At 41.2% G+C, this 16,371-nt stretch overlaps 1 protein-coding gene across 3 annotated transcripts in view; it reads left to right on the top strand.

The window, feature by feature from the left end:
* The window catches only part of LOC117763659 (protein inscuteable homolog), a 54,706-nt gene that overhangs the window by 11,377 nt on the left and 26,958 nt on the right, over nucleotides 1-16,371 (top strand). For 2 of the 3 annotated variants that reach the window (XM_034588986.1, XM_034588987.1), the window contains exon 2: nucleotides 8,754-8,845. In XM_034588986.1, the coding sequence (XP_034444877.1) occupies nucleotides 8,772-8,845 (74 nt within the window). In that variant the 5' untranslated portion in view covers nucleotides 8,754-8,771. Of the gene's footprint in view, nucleotides 1-4,464; nucleotides 4,801-8,753; nucleotides 8,846-16,371 lie in introns of those variants that run through there. The other variant, XM_034588988.1, reaches the window with a different exon arrangement.

Below are 16,371 nucleotides of genomic sequence, written 5' to 3' on the forward strand. Positions count from 1 at the left end.
GGGAAATGTGTCACTGGCTCCTTTTAGAAGAATGGGGATTTAGCAGAAGCTGGTCTGATTACTCCTGCACTGAAGTGGAACTGCAAAGAGCAATCTGTCCACTTGTATTAGTGTGACATTAAACAGGGTGGGTGATCTTGGACCATGCTTGGGGTTACAGGTCTGTTTGTGTTTGTGTGTGTGTGTGCAACTTGACTCCATCTGATCTCATCTCCGTAAACTAAGTTGGTTGCCTAGGAACCCCACGAGGGCAGCGCATTCGTCCTCCATGTTATTATGCCAAAGGAGAGAATGCCCACAGACCCTAAATAGATTGAACAGTTTTTGGCCTTACAAGGGAATCTCCTCATCTCCTCCAGTCAGGAGTGTGACGGGGATTACCCAAAGCTTTCATATCTCAAACCAGTGCACACAGAGACTCGAGGGTAATTAAGGCTAGCGAGACAAAACCAAAATTTCCAGTTAACTTTTTTATAGAGTGCTTTTATTGTATGCACTGCTAAGAATACACCTCTGTGTGTCCTTTGTTTGGATAGAAAAAAAAGCATTGTGCTGTATGCTGTTGTTATCATGTTGACGCAGACTGCTGGTAAAATTCATCAGTTGATTGTTGTGTTGATTTTGTAACTGAGCACATGGTTCATTGTGTTAAGACTCGTGCAGATTGCTCCAAATGATGGGAACATTTATAGCTGCATTTATAGCTGCTCTACAGTCTTGTTAACAATGGACAGGTATGAGTAACCCAGGTATAGTTAAGCTGTCAGGTGAGCGGTTGGGAGCATTTCATATGTCAACCATCTTCGCTTTAGAGGCTGCTGACAGATGCTGAATGATGACTGTCAGACATTAATACTTTCTCAGCACCTCCACCATCACTTTCCAACAGTTTTTACACTTTTATGTTCCAAAACCGTCAGCAGTAGAAACTTTCTATCACCTCTAATTCACTCATCATTTATTTTTAAATCATAATCCATCTAATCTATAAAATCATTGGAAAGAGGACCAATACCACTTGTTAGTATACTTTATAATAAAAGTAGTCTTTCTCACAAGGTGTTTAAGAAAGCAGCATCAGCAGTGAAGAGAATAGTGGCATACATTAAAAGACAGTCCAAAGATAATTAGAATTCAAGTAAAAGGCTCTCCAATAAAAGTATGTCTGAGGAATGGACTGCTAGCTGACCTGATTTTCTCAGGCAGATCGTTCCAGAGCCTCAGGTCCCGACTGTAAAGACTCTGTCCACTTCAGTTATCAATCGGGTCGCTGTGACAGGTAGCAGACCTCTGGATCTCAAGCTATGAACTGGTGAGTAGGGTACTAAAAGGTCAGGTATTTATGGCAAGCCAAGACAAGTTCATTTGTATAGCAGATTTTAACAACCAGGCAATTCAAAGTGCTTTATATAAAATATAAAAGGCATCACGATCTATTGCATACGCCACATAAAACAATACAAAAAGGAATTTATGAATAGAAATTAAAAAGAGAAGTCAAATATGTGACGCACAGGCAGCGAGTGTGAAGATCTCACAACTGGAGTGGTATGGTCCACTGTCTTGTGTTTTGCATTTTGAATCAGCTGCAACCTTCTGATCGATTTCTTTGGGAGACCAGCAAATCCTGCTGAGACATAAGTCCTTTATTATTCGTTATGTTTATAAAGTGGTAATAAGCTGAATTTGTAATTGTTTTAATGTGGCTGTATAAGTTGAGAGCTGAATTTTAATTGTTCTTCCCTGTATCAAAAAACTATAACTTCATTTTAATCTTTGCTTCTGAAGAAAATTCTTGCTCATCCAATCTTTCATTTGTTCACTGCACTTGGTCGAAAATTGTATAGGATTTTAGTCCCCTGGTAGTTTGCTTATGTAGGTTTGTTTGTCATCTGCACAACTGTGGTTACATAGTTACAGATGAGGTCCAAACATGGAGCCTTGAGGAGTTCCACATGCTTTGCCTATCTCCACATAATGTAAGATGGAAATACGCAATAGGATGATAGGAGAAAAGTAATCAATAAAATCTTCTCAAATCTGCTTTAGATAGCACACTAGAGTCTCTATATTCTTGTAACCACTGACACGTAGAATTCAACGTTATGTGGCCCTATACATTTGCTGTGGGTCTTCATCCTCCGCAAATCCAAGTGTATAAAAAAATACACTGAATCCCAACTAATTCCGATAGTTAGGCGAGTCCTTTTAGTGGTATGATGGAATGCACTGCATGGTGACTTGCTGCTGCAAATAAGAGGCAAATTATAAAGCACTTTGAATAAAGGCACGACACAACTGCGGTCCAAAGAAGTTTCTAATTATAATATTTGTTGTAAGCTGTCATGTGCAATCTTGAGATCTATGTGTTTGTAAACCCGATTTTCTGCAGGATACAAAAGATGAAGTAGAAGCCTGTCTTATTTCACTTTTGAGCAGGAACCTGAGGCTTTTAAGGATGTCAGGATCTTAGACACCAAAGTCACCAGGAGGCCCCTCGAGGCAACGTCTTATGAAATATTCAAAATATAAAGATGACAGTACATCTTATTGTGATGTGAAGAATAGAGCCAGACAGCCCAAAGACAACCTGACTCTTAAAAGCAAGTATACCGCATCTGAACCTCTCATGCTGAAGAAATATTTTGTCTTTAACAAAACTTTACTTTGAAAACCCCATCTATTTGGACAAAGGCTATTGTAACAGGAGTGTGCGGCCCCATACCCACAGTCCATCCCCCACAGCTCCCCTTGTCATATTCCTCACTTCTTTCGACTGCTTCAATATCCTTTCCAAACAAGGTAGAGCTGCTTTTTGTAGTAAAAAGTTATGGAAATGGAAGCAGTGCTTCCTCTCCATCCGCCTACATATTTATTCCTGACTCACTCAAACCTGTGATGCTCCTGAGCCCCCGTCACCATCACCCTGAGACGTCAGCCAGATGTCAAGATAGTGACATTGTTTTTCTATCATTAGCCACACAGCTGTGGAATATAGTTCTGTGTGTCTTTCAAGATTATTTCATGTTTCAGTGTCTCTAAATGAACTACAAGAGCTACAAGATGATGCAGACTGAGACAACACACAGCTTTGAATGTAATATTCGGGGTCTGGTACGTCTTCACATTAAAACAAAACACATGGGATGAACCTGGAGATAACTGTGGAAGCTTTCAGGGTTTTTAGTGGTGGTTCCCATTGTGTTAGACTCCGGTGTCAGGAATCATTGAGAAGTGTGAAGGATGTTTAAATTTGACACACCACCAGAAGACCTGGATGATGTCAGAGGGAATGCTAAAAATGGTGCAATTGCCATTTTGATTCAGGACTCATTTTCAATATAATATTTGGATATAGTTTACAGCAGATTACATGGATTGGTCTGATAGTCTTTTAAAATGATATCCAGTGAAAAAAAATCATCATGGTGGAAATTTATTTTACAAGGAGCTGCTGCTAGTTTTGTAAAATTACAGCATGGTGCATTTAGTGCACTTAAGCTTGGGTCAAAAATGGTCTCAGTCAAACAATGACTGTGGTCACTTACAATAGAAACATTTATACATGAATTAATGAAATGTAATCAATAAAATAAAAAAACTTTGTCTAACATACAATAAAAAAAGGGTTAGGGCTAAGGGGTTAGGGTCTGTTGACCCCACATGACAAATACAACCCAAAAGGTAAAAACCCCATGTTCAAATTCTCCAAATTACTAACGTTATATTTATTTAACTTTGTTAGCAAAGCTAGTGTCAGCCTGGCAAAACAAGAGCTAAACTTAAAATAAATTGCCCATGCCAGTGTTATCTGTGGAATGCTCTGCATTTAGACTCACTGAGATAATGGGTAAGAGTGCTGTTGTGTCTGGAGAGAAAAGTCTGGCTCAGTGTAGAAAAAACACATGGATGCATGATTTAACAATGTATGCATTTTGTAACATTAGGATGTTCATCATAGACGCTGGTTGTAAATTCCAGTCAACTAAGTGTGCGTTAGCTCATGCTATGTTAGCTGACACAGCTCCTTTAATATTGTGCTCTCAGCTGGTACACATTATCGCCATCCATTTTTCAGGTTATCTTAGTATATTAGCAATTATCATAGCTATTATGATACAGCTTGCTATAAGGTTCTAAAATATCAATCAAAAGGGAAATATTATGTAATGTAATAACCATGACATAGTAAAGTAATTAGTGTAGTGTAAAAGTAGTTTTATTATTGTAATATACCAGGAGAAACTTGAACTGACTGACACACTCAAGCAGTAGCAGTTCACAGCAGGCATTATATGCTGGCCTGTCTGGGTCTCTCTAGCCAAGCACAAGAGCCAAGTGTAAGCCAACCCACTCTGTGTGGGATGGGAATGTTGGGTCCATGGCTCAAGCACAGCCTGCTTCCAGCTTGTTCCCACCCAACCACCCAACCATGTGGTACCCAGCCTGCTCTGCCTTCCTCTCCACATGACAGTTCTGTGGTGAGACGTGTCTCCTCCTGTGAACCCAGTCTCCAGCTCACTGACAGGACATGAGCAGTGGGGCACCATCAAGTCGCAGACGCAGAGCGTGTCGACTGTATTTTAAGGCCAAAGGCCGGAGACGACTTCTTTAGTAGAAGCTTTCTTCAGTCTGTGTGAGTTAGGACGGCAGCAGGAGGAGAAACATTTTGTACTTAATCAGCAGTTTTGAAATCAAGCCAAACCATAAGGAATCACTGCTGAAAAAACATGGATATTAAACTCACTCCATCCTGAGCTCCATCACATTGACGCCACTCGGTTTTGGCCCCTCAAAAGGGTGAGTGGCTTCGCTTGTTTCTCCCGTTTCTCCTCAGTTTGATTTCTTGTGTTTTTGTCAAATAAAAATGTATTGCTTTTGGCACAACAACACAGCTAAGCCCTGGTGGTGTGCTGCTTTGTTTTCTGCAGACCAGTCTTTGTATTCATTTGGTGGTTTTGCCCAGAATCTGTGAGAGGCATTCTGCTTCACCGCAGAATGTTATAAAAAGCTCTGGAAATGTATTTTAACCAGTGACTGTGCAGTTATGGAGCACACACACAGTGATTTCAGTGGACAATGAAATCTTGGTGGTACATTACCATGCACATGTGAGCATTTTATTTGTTGGGACAAAAAAAGTGGTTAAGATTTAAGAAGCATTTAGAGACATAAAATAAAAAACTAAATGACCAGTATGTAGGTTTTAGGGGGATCTTTTGGTAGAAATTGAATACTAATAACCAGTAGACGATTTAATGATTTCTTCTTCTTGTGCACCCTGGTGTTTCCCTCCCTGTGTGTGCGTGTGTGTGTGTGATTTTCACCAAATTTAGTGTGAGAATTACTCTGGAGTGTTTTCCCAGATTAACAACTTTTGGAGCCAACTGGTCATGTCTTGGGGTGTGTGGGATGACACCTCTCCAGTAGAGAACTCTATAGTGAAAAACAAAAGTGAGTTTATTGTGAATCCTGCCTGCCTGCAAAGGAAGGTCACATCTTTATGGATGTTTTAACGAAAACTAACGCGGTAGGACCTGACTGTGACAGAGAGAGGAGGAGAGAGCACTGTTCTTTATCTTCACACACAGCTCTCTCTCTCTCTCTCTCTCTCTCTCTCTCTCTCTCTCTCTCTCTCTCTCTCTCTCTCTCTCTCTCATAGGACATGGCCAAGGAGGGAAGGCCGAATTGAAGGGTTATTAAGGGGGGGTGAATTTTTTGTTATTTTGGTTTAAAGCGGATGGCATCTCCCCTCAACGCCCTACGGATTGGCTACTATTTGCTCAACAATCAGCTGCTGGTTAGCTTTCTAAAAACTGCATGGTCATTCTGTCCATCATGGCTTGTATCAGACTGTGCATAAACTTTGCCTTTTAGGAAAAGGTCTGAAGGTGTGCCATTGTCACAGCTACATTTGGACTATGGGGTTTGACTACCGCAAATTGCTTTGCAGAGCTTAGAAATCCGCCTGGCTTCATGCTGTGTCTATGTCGAATCATAAACATCAGAATTATGGTGATATCAACAATCATGAACAACTCACATCAGCCAAAGACCAAAGTTTGATGAACATAGACAATGCACAGTAATTCTACCTCTTCCCCAACAACTATGTAATTACACAGCCACACTGAGTTTGTACATGTTTCCAAAGTTGTTTGCGTCGCTACCATCTCCACCATCCACCCCATGATGTGAAATTGTTATCATTTAACCTGTGGCATGTCATGAGTTCACCCAAGTTGATAAAACATAAAACATTCCTAATATCCTGTCAAAAGAGAAAGAGTGGTGATAGGGATATTTATAGTCCTGGATGTTGTGTAACTTTTGTCATCACTATTTAGGCCCTCTGTTATTACTATTACCATGCTTAGTCAGACTGTTGAACTACACAACCAGAGTATGTGAAGGCTTATGGGCTCACATCAGATATATCCTTTTGCTTAATGCAAAGTTAGCATGACTCTAACTGGGACCAGGCATCACCCAAAATATCATTGGAAAACTGCAAGTGACAGAAACATGCTCACAAAGACACATCGACATTTAAATCCCCCTCTGCACACATGTAAGGAATAAATACCAGTGCTGCAGTAAATCTGGAACGCACACCCAAGTGATTTCCCTTACACACACAAGTCACTGAGTGGTTGTTATTTTACCCGGTGTGTGACATGAGGCTGAGACAGAGGTGTCCTTTGTTTGGCTTACCTACTACCGACACATTCTCCACGGCAACCGATGGGGTAACCCGCAGGGCAACTCAGGTTTCAGCCCAGACATGAGAAGAAATGTCGAGCACAGCAAGAAAATTAGCCAGGATCTCGTCAAAGCTGACCATCTGCTGAGGAAACTCGTGTTTCTGGAGCACTTGGGGGATGTTGTGCCTGCAGCTCCATGAAAATGTTCACTTAAAACAAGATGGCTCAGCTTTAGTTCTTAACAGTTACATCACATCAATTATTACAACACATTCCTGCACCACAATCATCCGGGAAGCTGTGAAGGAAACCGTCTCAGAGACACAGAGGATGAGATGTGATCTTTGACTAAAGCCTTTCTCTCTCCTCCCTCATGTATCGTTTGCAGTTGCAGGCCACTCACAGCCGAAGGACAGAGATCACCTCCAGTGAAATGGTCCTTAACACGGCACTTAGTGGCGCATTCAAAGTGCTCAGGACTAAATTACTTGATTGGACAACTCATCTCCATTTGTATGGTAATCCGCAGAAGAGCGCTGTAACGAGCTGGAGGCACATGTAATGGAATCTGCTGGATCTGTGTCTCGTTGGCTATGACCCTGTGTCCAATTATGATTTACTGTAATTCATCATCACCTCTATTGTAATAGTCTAATGGTGCAATTCTATTATGCACGTATAACTGCAAGTGTTCGATGTAGGCTTTTCCCCAAAGACAGTTGTTTTACTGTCAGTCTTCCCGACTTCCATTGTCCGGGCACAGTACTGATATAATTTCTGATTCGCTGTGATGCTCTCTCTGAAAATGGCCCCAGAGGAGCCATGCCAAGACTGCAGTTACAGGACCCCCTCCTCTCCCCCTCTCCCTACATCTCCCTCTCCCTACTCTCTCCCTCTTCTTTTTCTGCCTGCATTCAACTATCTCTTCACCTATTCATCCGTCTGGGTGTGTCTTTATCGAAGTCAATGGCTCAATCAGACCCTGCCTAAAAAAAAATATTGTATTTCTTTATCCATCATCAAATAGTTCCCTTGCAACTCATAATTATGTAACACGGGGAGTTTCGGAGCCATTGAAGCAAACAGTAAAACCAAATCGGTGATTCCTCTGATGCACCGCTGTGTCGGATCTTTTCCATCAACGAGCTCCACAAAAGGGATCAGTTGTTCTGTCATCGAAGCGCCTCGGCTTGAAAGCCGTAGCACTTAAAAAGCAGGTCAACATGGGATGGAACGAGTTACGTCTCGCCTGAAGCACTCTGGTCTCACTTGCTTTATTGCGAGTCCTCCTGTTTATGTATGAAGCATTTGGTAAATAGCAGGGATGCAGAGCTGAAATCTGCATTGTGCATTGCATTGCATTGCAGGGTGTGTGCATTTGTGATCGTGGGAGACAGATAGTCTCACTTTGTAACTACCTGCTAATTATACTCCACAGTAAACATCAAATTTGTAACCACAGCACTGCAGGATATCATTAACTAAAAGGATTAGAGTGTGGCTCAGGCAGGAGGGCATCCATGGCTTGTCCCGGTTGAAAATGGACTAATCTAAATGGGATACATCAATAAAACGGTGGAATAAAGTTGTGGGCACTTAAGAGCGTCAGCCTCTTTTTCTTAGGCTCAAAGTAGGGAGGGGAGTCACTGGCTGGCAGCCAGCCAATAAATTAGAAGATAAGAAATATTATTCCACTGGCACACCAGCGGCTTGCAGCTATTTAAAACAGGGAGGTTTATTGATAATTGAATTACTTGGAGGAAAAAAAAGACAAGACAAGAATAGAAAGGTTGGAGGCGGATCAATAAGACGATATTGTAGTGGATAACGCTGCAGAGGCAAGCAACGCAGCCAGGAGGATGCAAAGTGTGCGCTCCTCTGTGAGTGATGCTGCGTTCAAAGTGTGTATATTGAATGTTGCTGTTACATTTAATAAAATAGGACATATCCCCCAAACATATTCTCACAGGAGAATAAGTTGATATGGAAGGTGCCACCACATTCATATCCCGCAGTGTTGATCTTTATCTTGCACGTGTTGTGTTTCAGGTGCTGAGCTGAAGTAAGATGGCCTCTGACAGAATGGCGACTCCTCAGAGCAGCTCCAGACAGAGCAGCTCGCTCTCTTCATCTCCCATGAGGCAAGTAGAAGCAGTAGTCTGAACACTGTGGACACACACATACACAAGACAGTGTCCATCAGTACAGTGGCTAATCGGGGAATAGGTCGATCAGAATAGGCAAAGTCATTACAAATGCAATCTTAGGTGAGAAGTAGCAATGAAATATCCTGAGAATTGCAGTAAGTAGTTCTTGATTTGTTATATATCTTTTCAAATCCTCTTGAGAATATGTACATTAGGATAGTTGCAGGAAAAAAAGCTGATGTCCATTTTGAGTTTGCACATTTATTTACATACATACATAACACTTGATATTTTGAGTGCAGACATATGTTCACACTGACAAGGATGGCAACGTGCAGTACACCAGTACCTAGATGGTGCAACTCTGGAGTTCAGACAAAAGCCGGAGGATAATAAAGTCAACTGATGACATTTCTTGTCTTTACATTAAACAGGGGGCACACACGGAACTAAAATACTAAAACAAGTCAAGTCAGTGAAGCAACTGGTATCTTGATGGGTGATCTTCACGGTCAGGTGTAGCAATCATCATATCTGGTAAAGGTAACAGTGGCCATGTTTGAATTGAGACAACACAACCCAGTACCCTTCTTATCAAGTACTTTTGATTTTATGCCATCCCAGAGGACCTCACTAAATTACTGGGTTACAATAATCTCTTCAACTGCTTCTCGTTGGCGAAGCGTCTGATGTCAGATTGTAGTGATAATGATGCTACTGGCAACCCACCTTTGATAGTGCCATGCAAGGTTTGTAAAGACAGTAATTCTCCCTCAAACTCTCCAAAATTCCTTGTGGTGTCCTCCAGTGGGATGTCAATATCTTCTGCCATATCCGTTATCCACTCGCAGCTTCAAAGTCTCCTTCTGAATGGGGCTTCAGCTTCTTAGCTTTTAACTTGCTCTCTACAGAACCATGTTTAAAGCCATTTTCTTTGGACAACCCTCCAGACACACGTTACATACATGTAAAAACACACATACACACTAAAACAACATGCTGACAAAAACGATGATAGCAAGAAATAACCCCACAATTTTCTGGTAATGCACCGTAATGGTGGCTGTGGTGTGAGAGACACTGGTGTCACGGCAGCTCTGACTGGGGCAGTGGTTTTCAGAGGTGACGGGGTCTTGTTGTGTCGCCAGTCATCCTCTGTGGTTCGTGAAGAGATGTATGATGATGAATCACAGAGATGTTTGGTAACAGATTAGAACAATGCGAGGTAAAGCCAGTCGCGGTCAGGTTTGGTTTCTAAGTGGTTCATGAGTTGTAAGACACAGAAACACACACACACAGATTTACAAGGAAAATTCAGGAATGATCAGTAATCAGAGAAATCCACAAAGAACGCAGCAGCAGAGCTACCCTCAGATCTTTCGGTTTAGCTGCCAACAGCCGCTGCATTTTTTCCACACAATCACCCTGCGTCGCTCCACATTACACAGCACAAACCACACAACATTAACATTCATTCAGAGTCGCGGTTCTGGTGACCCTGCAAATGTAAGTCAGATGTCTTTGGTGGGCTGAATTTGAAAGGGAACTAGCCCCGCTCTTTAGCTGACAAATGGTATATTCACTAACTGGTGACTTTTTGCTCAGGTAGCCTGCAGCTATATCAGAGCTGTTCATGAGAACAGTAATGTTCCAGCAGAGACACTGTAACAGACCAGATTATCTCAGGGTGACAAAGAGCTGCCATACTCTTAGAAGACAGCAATGAAGATGTCAACTTGGAAGGATAAGATTCACGTGACCAACGCAGTGGAATTTATACATTATGTCCTGCGTGCTGCGCCACTCCTGCCTGAGAGCTCCACAGATTTTGGTGTTGATGCGAACACGTCTTCATCTGTGAAAGGCAAACACTGCACACAATAATAATACTTTATTTAAATAATTATTTTTCGATCATCATGGAACCGAATTAAAACTGAGACCAAATGAACTTTACTCGATTCTTCATTATGTGGAGAAAGGCTGGGGCTGCTTGCTCTTATTAAGCAGCCTCACCTTCCCCTTAACTGCCAGGGGAAATATTTACCGGCTAATGTGTCAATAGATTATTTGGTTCAACATCCCCAAATCAATACATCAGTCTTAGTCACCATTCTAGATCAACACGTGAGAGATAGTCAATAGCTAGAGGGGCAAAGGTCAAAACCTTAGTGACAATGCAAACACATTCACCAACATGCACCTTCTCCCTCCCTCTTCACGCACACACACGGGATGTCAGTCTGTTCCTTGTTTGAGCTGCACATCAACACAGGAGAACATGAAATTGCAACCAAATGAAAACCTAAAAAATCTGTCAGACACATGTTTTCAAGATACAAAAAAAAAAGACTGAACAATCAGACACTGAAGGAAATACGGAGCAGCTGTGCTTCCACACTGTCAAGCAGTCACGAACAGTTGTCAGGAAGCACAAACCTGCCAGCTGACCTGAACTGGACACTCTGCATCCATCAACTGCTCTGCCTTCCTGACCAGCTTGAGGTCTTTCAAGTATAAAAGCAGAAATTTGTCATTAATTTCATTTCACAGCTTTTTTTTCTCTGAAAAACTCAACTGAAACCCACTCTGTGTTTTCAAACCTTCATGGCTTCCAATCTTTAGATAAACTGTTGCTCGCGAAACACACACAGTCAAAAACTGCTTATCACACCGCAGTGATTTATATCTTAAATCTCCACATTCTGATCTTTCTTATTAAAAGGGAAAATTATCTTCATCATCTGCGGTAATTTCAGTCTGATAATACATTTGAATATATATCTTCTGACAGTTTTGTGTTTACAAATGCTTACACAGCGTTGCAGAGGATGCAAAGTGAATGCCCGTGCATATCAAATCAGCCGAGCTGTTACGCCACACACACACACACACACACACACACACACACACACACACACACACACACACACACACACACACACACACACACACACACACACGCACAAACAGATAATCTCTTACTTGATTTCTCTGTCTCTCATACACACACCCAAACATCCTATTCGTGCTGCACATGGTCGTAAATCAGATGAGGAAAGAAGCCAAATGACTGAATTGTATTAAAATAAATTGCAAACACAGATGGAAAGCATACGTGCACTCAGCTGACAAACATCTCCACAACAGAACCAGTGCTTTGACCATGATCGGCTTGTCTGGACAATCTGGGCTTCAGGTTACGGTCTGAAAATGGCTGGAGAATCATTACACGGTGAGCCTGGCAATCCAGATTTCTGTGCCGTCAATTACTCAGTGTATTAGTCTGTGTATGTTGCTGCTTATTGTTTGCACACCCCTGTAGGAGTGTTGGAAAAGTAGCAAAAGTTCGGATTTGCTGATGCAAGGCAAAGAGACAGAGAGGAAAAAGGGAGCAAACCAGAAGAGTCAGCTGGATGTGGTTTGAAACGCATGAAGACACAGAGTGGAACCACAGAATAATGTCTTGCACATATGCCTGCAATGTCTGTATTTTAATGCCTACGGTGCGTGTGAGCGTGCACGTGCTCTAGGTGAATCAGACAGACAGAGAACAAACGGCAGAGAGAGCGAGGTTCGACGACTGGGAAAGAAAGAAACAAAGTTGGTGTTTGCTGTTCTAGGTGAATCTGGTCTTGGCTGCACATCAGAGGCCATCTGGAACATCTGGAAATCAGATGTCTGCCCCTGTTGCCAGGAGTAAAGTGTGCCCGTCTGTTGCCACAATATCCTCTTACCCTGCGCTACTTCAGGAGGAGCGAAGACTCCACTTCCACCCAAAAAACCAAGGCTTGGGTTCCCTAAAAAGTACCATGAACTATATTCTTTTACCATTTTCTTAGCTCATATGGGATCTTTTAACAGAGTGAGGCGGTGTAATGCGAGTTTTCAGTCGATCTGTAGCCTGGAGTTGAGCAGAAGAGGTATCCATTAAACCCTATTTGGACTTTCTGTATATACGCTTGCATATTTAATTCTTTTTGGGACAAGGGCGTCCTTGTTTCCTCTGTCAGCTGAAGCCAAAGCCACAATGGTCTGGTCCTCAAATCTCACAGCTCATTCTGCCCACATTTCCATTCACTGTGCTCGGCTGGACTGTGGTTCTGTTGTGGTATCTGAGAAATATTTCCATTTCTTCATACGTGACATCAGACATCACACGGTCATGCAAATCAAACACTGGACAACAGTGAAGGGCTCCTTCCTGCCTATTTAGTGCTGAATGACAACGCAAATGAAACGTGGAGAGAACACTCTGAACTCAATGCAGTCACATCCAACGCAGAAAGAAAAGCATGTTTCTGTCCAAACACGCTGCTTGACTGGACGGTGCTGCTCGCAGCTGGCGGACCATTACAGATGTTATTTTAAACCTTTTGGAAAAAAGCTTTTGTCCAAAACTCCTCACTGTGCTGTACACTGAACATATCAATTTTATATATGGATTTTATAGTTTTATACAGGATCAAACCACAGAAACTGTTGTTTTCAATTAAAATGTTTTTGTTTGATTGTACAAAGGCAGTTACACAAAAGGTCACAACATTTTCATTTATGCACAACGTGAAAAAAACAAGCTGATTCTGGCCAATTGAACAAGTTTGTTTAAGTTGTGAGACAAAATCTGTGGGTGAAAGTTAAAAGTCTTTCACCTGAGCAAGATATTCAAATCCCAAAGTTGCGTTGACTCTTGATTTATCAACATACAGGAGATAAAGGAGAGAGGTCTGATGGAAAATGACAGAATGGTAACTACTGGGATTGGTTTAAGTCTGAGGTGTCACAGAAATACAGTAGACACACAGCTTCACTCTGCACATACAGTCAGTGGGTAGACTTATGTCACAAGCTAACAGCTAATCTGATTTATTCACATGAAGGAGAGGTAAATTTCACTTAGTCAGTTCGGTCTGAATATCTCATTTAACTAAATAATCAATTTGATCTATATTCATATATTGGACTTTCTCCTGCCAGCCCTCTTGATAAAACTCAGAATAATGTTCAAGTGAGCCCATGTGAGAGTATAGTGATTATCTGGAGGATTCAGCTCTAGCGAGTGGGTGTGTTGCTGACGTTTCTAACGCTTGACGCATGCAAAACCAAAAAAGAAATTGAAAAAAATGTAAACATCTCAGGATGAAAACGAGGTACACATTGAAGACACCAACAAACATGCAGGAATCTCCTGCTGCTTCGCTCATGTGTGAAAGGTAAATTCTGGAGAAAGTCCTGAGTTTATGTCTAAAAAAAAATCATAAGTCACAAATATGTCTTCATGAGCTGAGGTGAAACCAAGTCAGAGTTAAATGGCTCAAACGTATCACTTGAATTCTTTAATCAGGGATGCAACAATTACCATTCCCATTGGCAATTAAATCTGTTTAATTAATCAATCAATTGTTTGGCCTGTAAAGTATCAGAAAATAGTAGACGGATCATAATCTCCTGAATTCCAAAGGGAAGTCATCAAACTGTGCATTTCATCCTACAGTCTAAAACCTAAAGATAGGGTTGTTTTTTTATTTATTTTATCACCATACAAGACTTGATATAAATTGACAAACTTCAGAAACAGTCATTACTATGACAACAGTTTGTTTTGTCATTAGACTGAAGAGTTCATCAACTAATTATTTCAGCTAAGTCACATTTAAATCTACCACAATACCCTTCTAAAAACTCCTGCTGTTCACCATAACTATCCACAACTGCGCATGGAGCCCATTGTATTTTTAGGTCCTTGTCTGATCTTAATATTTGGATTTTGGATTATTTTAACCAGCCTGAGCCACACAGAGAGTCTCCACTTTCACTCAACACCATTTAACATGTGTTGGACCCAAGACAAAGAGACATTATGAGAGGTGTGCTCGAGATGTGTGAAGTGTTGTTCCTCGTACCTGACTCCCCAGAAGCCTCTAGCGATATGAACAAGCCCTGTAATAGGCAACCACCCCTGAAGAACAAATGAGTTCCTGCTGTCCAATAACTGCTTCACTTGAGTGACAACAGGTGCTGTAACCGTGTGGTACCATAACTAACAAGCACTACGCCACTTTGTTAGCTGATGCAGTGAGTGAGGCAAACGTGCGACTGTCACTGTGGCTTAAAGTGCATGTTTACTGTAATTTATTTTCATTATCTTCATGTTGCGATCAGTGAATGACCCCCAGACAGCACACGCTAGGAGATGAATGCTCACAGTGTGTTTTCATGCGGATACAGCTGCTGTTTTTAGCCTCAAACAAACTGACTCACATCGTGTGATGAGACATTCTCTAAGAGCTTCATATGTGCGCCACATCAAGTGTCGCTTCTGTGTTTTCTTCCTCTTTGCTCAGCGAGGGTTTCCCCTCAGCACCGAGCTGCTGTCAGCAGATGATTCCCTCTGTAAAGCGGCCGGATGTCACCGAACGAAGGTTTTTGAAAATGTACTGGGTTGGCGTTTGGTTCATACGAATGACAAACCGTTTTAAGTTTTTAACTTTTAAGCATGAAAATGGGAAATCTCCAGAATTTTCACTTGGTAGTCTGGAGCCGGTTTCACCCGCTATTTGTGAAGGTAAAACTTAGCCTAGTTATAGGTTAGTTATATTCATATGAGATTCACACATCATGAAATTAAAAGCGGTTGCACCACACAAACTGACAGTTACAACAGTAATATTTTTACTAAATATGTTTCATACAGTATTTGTAAAGGCTTATCTTACAATCTTGAGCATGTGTTTGCAATGTATTGAGTTTGATGGGAATAAATGAAGAAACATCTGTATAGTAACTTAAGTTTAAATTTATCACTGACTCAAAGGTCGTAATATTTGAGGAAATATGTGTAAAATAATGATGTTTCTCTGCAAAACATTTAATGAAATGTAAATTGTCTATTTGAATAAGTATCATTTACTCACAGTTTTGCATTTATTTTACAGTTTTTGTTCAGCAGCTGCTTGAACTTTTTTAATTGTTTTAAGTGTAGGCAATAGTTACTCTAGTAATATTTGTACTAAACCAAATTTCAACAGTAGCCTGCTAATACAAATCTGTAGAGAGCAGATTAGAATGTATCTGTTCTAAAACTACTAGAAATACTACACTACTTAAACAAGTTACTTAATTGAGTATTAAGTACGTTATTATTAAGTATTAATGTATATGCCCATATCTCTGCTCCTCCCAACAACTTAAAGTCTAACTAACTACTTCACCTGACCCTGACTTCAACCTTCAACCCAAGTGTGATCTTAAATCTGACACACACACACACACACACACACACACACACACACACACACACATGTTTGTACATCTGTCTTAGTGGGGACACTCATTGGCACAATGCATCCATGGAAACTAAATGCCTAACCCTAACCAACAGCTAATTCTAACCCTAAAACCAAGTCTTAGCCTTGAAACAGTCCATTGAAAGTGGGTCAGAAAGTGAGGAAAGGCCAAAATGTCCTCCCTCTGTAAGTTGTGGGCTCAACATGGTCCTCACAAAGATACCTGTACAAGTA

Source organism: Hippoglossus hippoglossus, chromosome 6 (genome assembly GCF_009819705.1).
Source record: "Hippoglossus hippoglossus isolate fHipHip1 chromosome 6, fHipHip1.pri, whole genome shotgun sequence".
Taxonomy (NCBI): Eukaryota; Metazoa; Chordata; class Actinopteri; order Pleuronectiformes; family Pleuronectidae; genus Hippoglossus; species Hippoglossus hippoglossus.